This window comes from Cebus imitator, unplaced genomic scaffold (assembly GCF_001604975.1).
Source record: "Cebus imitator isolate Cc_AM_T3 unplaced genomic scaffold, Cebus_imitator-1.0 Scaffold218, whole genome shotgun sequence".
NCBI lineage: Eukaryota > Metazoa > Chordata > Mammalia > Primates > Cebidae > Cebus > Cebus imitator.
In genome coordinates, this window is record NW_016107533.1 from 3,334,375 (window position 1) to 3,338,277 (window position 3,903).

General features: G+C 36.9%; 1 protein-coding gene across 1 annotated transcript; it reads left to right on the plus strand.

Annotated features, from left to right (window-relative positions):
• Positions 1-207: 207 nt before the first annotated feature.
• On the plus strand, positions 208-1,374 carry LOC108318431 (olfactory receptor 4A15-like). Its single transcript, XM_017549465.1, has one exon. The coding sequence runs from the start codon at positions 237-239 to the stop codon at positions 1,152-1,154; it is 918 nt and encodes a 305-aa protein (XP_017404954.1). The 5' UTR covers positions 208-236; the 3' UTR covers positions 1,155-1,374.
• The last annotated feature ends 2,529 nt before the right edge of the window (positions 1,375-3,903 follow it).

Sequence of the window (3,903 nt, forward strand, 5' to 3'; positions counted from 1 at the left end):
CATCTCAAATTACTTATTTCTCTCTCCATTAATCTGTAAGATTGCTAAGGTTGGGGACCATACTTTCATCAGCTTTGTATTCTTATAATGTCTTGCAATTCTGGAACATAATAACTCATAGCATCTATATGTTGAATAAACAGATTATCCTAAAATTTCATGAAGTTACCAGTAATAATTGTATTTGCAGGTAATTTTGTTCTGGACATTGAAATAAATGACATAGAGAAAGACATATGGAACAAAGGAACAATGTGACTGAGTTTGTCCTTGTGGGGCTCACTCAGAACCCCCAGGGACAGAAAATATTATTTGTTGTGTTCTTGCTCATCTACATTGTGACAATGGTAGGCAATACACTCATCGTTGTGACCGCGGTGGTCAGCCCAACTTTGGATGCCCCTATGTACTTCTTCCTTGGCTACTTATCATTTATGGATGCTGTTTATTCTACTACAGTTACCCCAAATATGTTTATAGACTTACTCTATGAGAAGAAAACCATTTCGTTCCAAGCTTGCATGACCCAGCTTTTTATAGGACACTTATTTGGTGGTGCTGAGATTTTACTCCTGGTTGTCATGGCCTATGACCGCTACGTGGCCATTTGCAAACCCCTGCATTATTTGACCATCATGAACCAAAGGGTGTGCATTCTACTGCTGCTGTTGGCCTGGATTGGAGGTTTCTTGCATGCTGTGGTTCAACTTCTTTTTGTCTACAACCTTCCCTTCTGTGGCCCCAATGTCATTGACCATTTCATCTGTGACATGTACCCTTTATTAAAACTTGCCTGCACTGACACCTACGTCATTGGCCTCACTGTGGTTGCCAATGATGGGGCAATCTGTGTGGTCATCTTTATGCTGTTACTCGTCTCCTATGGGGTCATTCTGCACTCCCTGAAGAACCTTAGTCAGGAAGGGAGGCGCAAAGCCTTATCTACCTGTGGCTCCCACATCACTGTGGTGATCCTCTTCTTTGTCCCTTGTATTTTCATGTATGTGAGACCCCCTTCGCCCTTACCCATTGATAAATCCTTGACTGTGTTTTACACTGTTATCACCCCTATGTTGAACCCTCTAATCTATACCTTAAGAAATGCAGAGATGAAAAGTGCTATGGAGAAGTTCTGGACCAGAAAAAGAAAATGAAGTGACAGACAAACGTATCATCTATTTTCAGTGAAGAGTTGCTCCCTCCAGGAAAGCCATGTGTGATTATTTAATTGTAGTAAAATTTTGCTCAGGTTTAATAACGTGTATGCAGTGAAAATCATTTATTACATGAATACTTGCAATGATCAAAATATATTTGTAAGATTTTTATAATTTATTAGGAAAATATATGTGTACTTTTGTCTGCAGAATGGCTCTTGAGATGATAAATTTATGTGTTATTAATACTGTAAATTTATTTTAGTTTATGAAAGGTTGTCTCATGTTTATCTTTTAAGTAAAGTTAATCCTTCTTCAGAATTAATAGTGCTCATTAGAGATTTCAGAAGAATTAATTAAGAAGTAAGACATAAAAACTTTGTTTAGTCCTCCCCACACGAATACAGAACACATTAATATTTGAAGTGTATATTTTATTTTTGTATTTGTAAGATACTTTACATATACAATTTTGTTCATGGTTTTAGCATATTAAGGTTGAAGAGGAATCATGCTTCTTTTATTATGAAGTATAATGCTAATCTTAAGGAGATTGAGTATACAAAAACAATCTGGATTAAAAAGGGAGACATGCAGGAAAATAACTAAATCTTACTTACTTTTCCAAATGAGAAGTCATATTAAGTCCTCAGGCGAAGCAGCTTGATTTGGTGCCATATTTTTATAAAGATGATCTATTAATCTCCTCAATGTGTGATGCTGCCCTCCCTGTGTCCATGGGTTCTCATTGTTCAACATCCGCCTATGAGTGAGAACATGCGGTGTTTGATTTTCTGCTCTTGTGTCAGTTTGCTGAGAATGATGGTTTCCAGGTTCATCCACGTCCCTACAAAGGACACGAACCCACCGTTTTTTATGGCTGCATAGTATTCCATGGTGTGTCTGTGCTACATTTTTCCTGTCCAGTCTATCATCGATGGGCATTTGGGTTGGTTCCAAGTTTTGCTATTGTAAATAGTGCTGCAGTGAACATTTGTGTGCATGTGTCCTTATAATAGAACAATTTATAATCTCATGGCCTTCTAAAAAAGAGCCAGGCTCTATTTTTCATATGTAAAAATAGCATAATCTATAATCTGTGAGCTTTATGCACTGTAGAGCTTGTTAGCAATATTTTGGAATACATCACTGTCAAGAAACACAGGCATGGTGGTGCATGTCTTGGTTTCATCTCCACAGGAGGCTGAGGTGGGAGGATCTCTTGAGCCTCGGAGGTCAAAACTGAAGTGAGCCATGGTTATGATACTGCACTCTAACCTGGGTGACAGAGCAAGGCTGAGGAAAAAAAAAAAAAAGAAAAAGAAAAGAAAGATGCTGGCAATATATGATGCTTCCATTCTTACTTTCTTTATTGATAGAATCCAGATTATTAGGTAATAAAAGGGCCAAAACATATTGTTTCATTGGAAAGAAACTTCATTTATAAAATCTTTGTGAAAATTTCTTTTGAATCAGGCTTGAAATAAAATTTTATCTGCCCCTGACTACACATAGAAAACATGTAGTCAAAGAAACTCATTGTTCCTGCTTCTCCTGTGTAGTTTGGATTCATGAGGGACTAAGACTAGGGGAAAAAAATAAGTCAATTTCACTGGTAAACCATACTATATGAGTTCATTTTGTATTATTTATTTTTATCCTTATTATTGTTACATGGAGATTTCTTATCTCATCCAAGCTTTTCCAAAACACAGCACTATTCTCCAAATAATATGAAGCATTTGGTGGTACCAGAGTTTACATACCTAGGTCATGCATTTTTTGACATGTATTTAATTTTTTTTCCATTTATTTATTTTATTGCATTTTAGGTTTTGGGGTACATGTGAAGAACATGCAAGATTGTTGCATAGGTACACATGTGGCAGTGTGATTTGCTGCCTTCCTCCCCATCACCTACATCTGACATCTCTCCCCTTGCTATCTCTCCCCATCTCCCCACCAGAGAAATGCAAATCAAAACTACATTGAGATACCATCTCACGCCAGTTAGAATGGCGATCATTAAAAAATCTGGAGAACAACAGATGCTGGAGAGGATGTGGAGAAATAGGAACACTTTTACACTGTTGGTGGGAGTATAAATTAGTTCAACCATTGTGGAAGACAGTGTGGCGATTCCTCAAGGACCTAGAAATAGAAATTCCATTTGACCCAGCAATCCCATTACTGAGTATATATCCAAAGGATTACAAGTCGTTCTACTATAAGAACACGTGCACACGAATGTTCATTGCAGCACTGTTTACAATAGCAAAGACCTGGAACCAACCCAAATGCCCATCGATGATAGACTGGATAGGAAAAATGTGGCACATATACACCATGGAATATTATGCAGCCATCAAAACGATGAGTTCGTGTCCTTTGTAGGGACATGGATGAACATGTATTTAATTTTCAAATTTGTATGGTTCTGTTGAGTGATGGAATAAAAAAAATCGTGGTTAATTGTCTGCTTATGTTTATTGGTCTGAAAGTTTCCTGAAGTCAGGGAAAGTTATTTCTTTTTGTGCTCCCTATTCCTTGCACAATGTCTGTCACATAGAACCCACTACACAAACTTTGTCAATTATTATTTGTATCCTTGAATTCTTAATCTATTGGAGTCATAATCTTTACTGATACATCCTGATAAACTTTTTTCTGTATCAAAGATGCATATATGTTCCTACCATTTTTTGATATTTGCTGTAAATATTTACCTTACTCTGTTATTGATGCT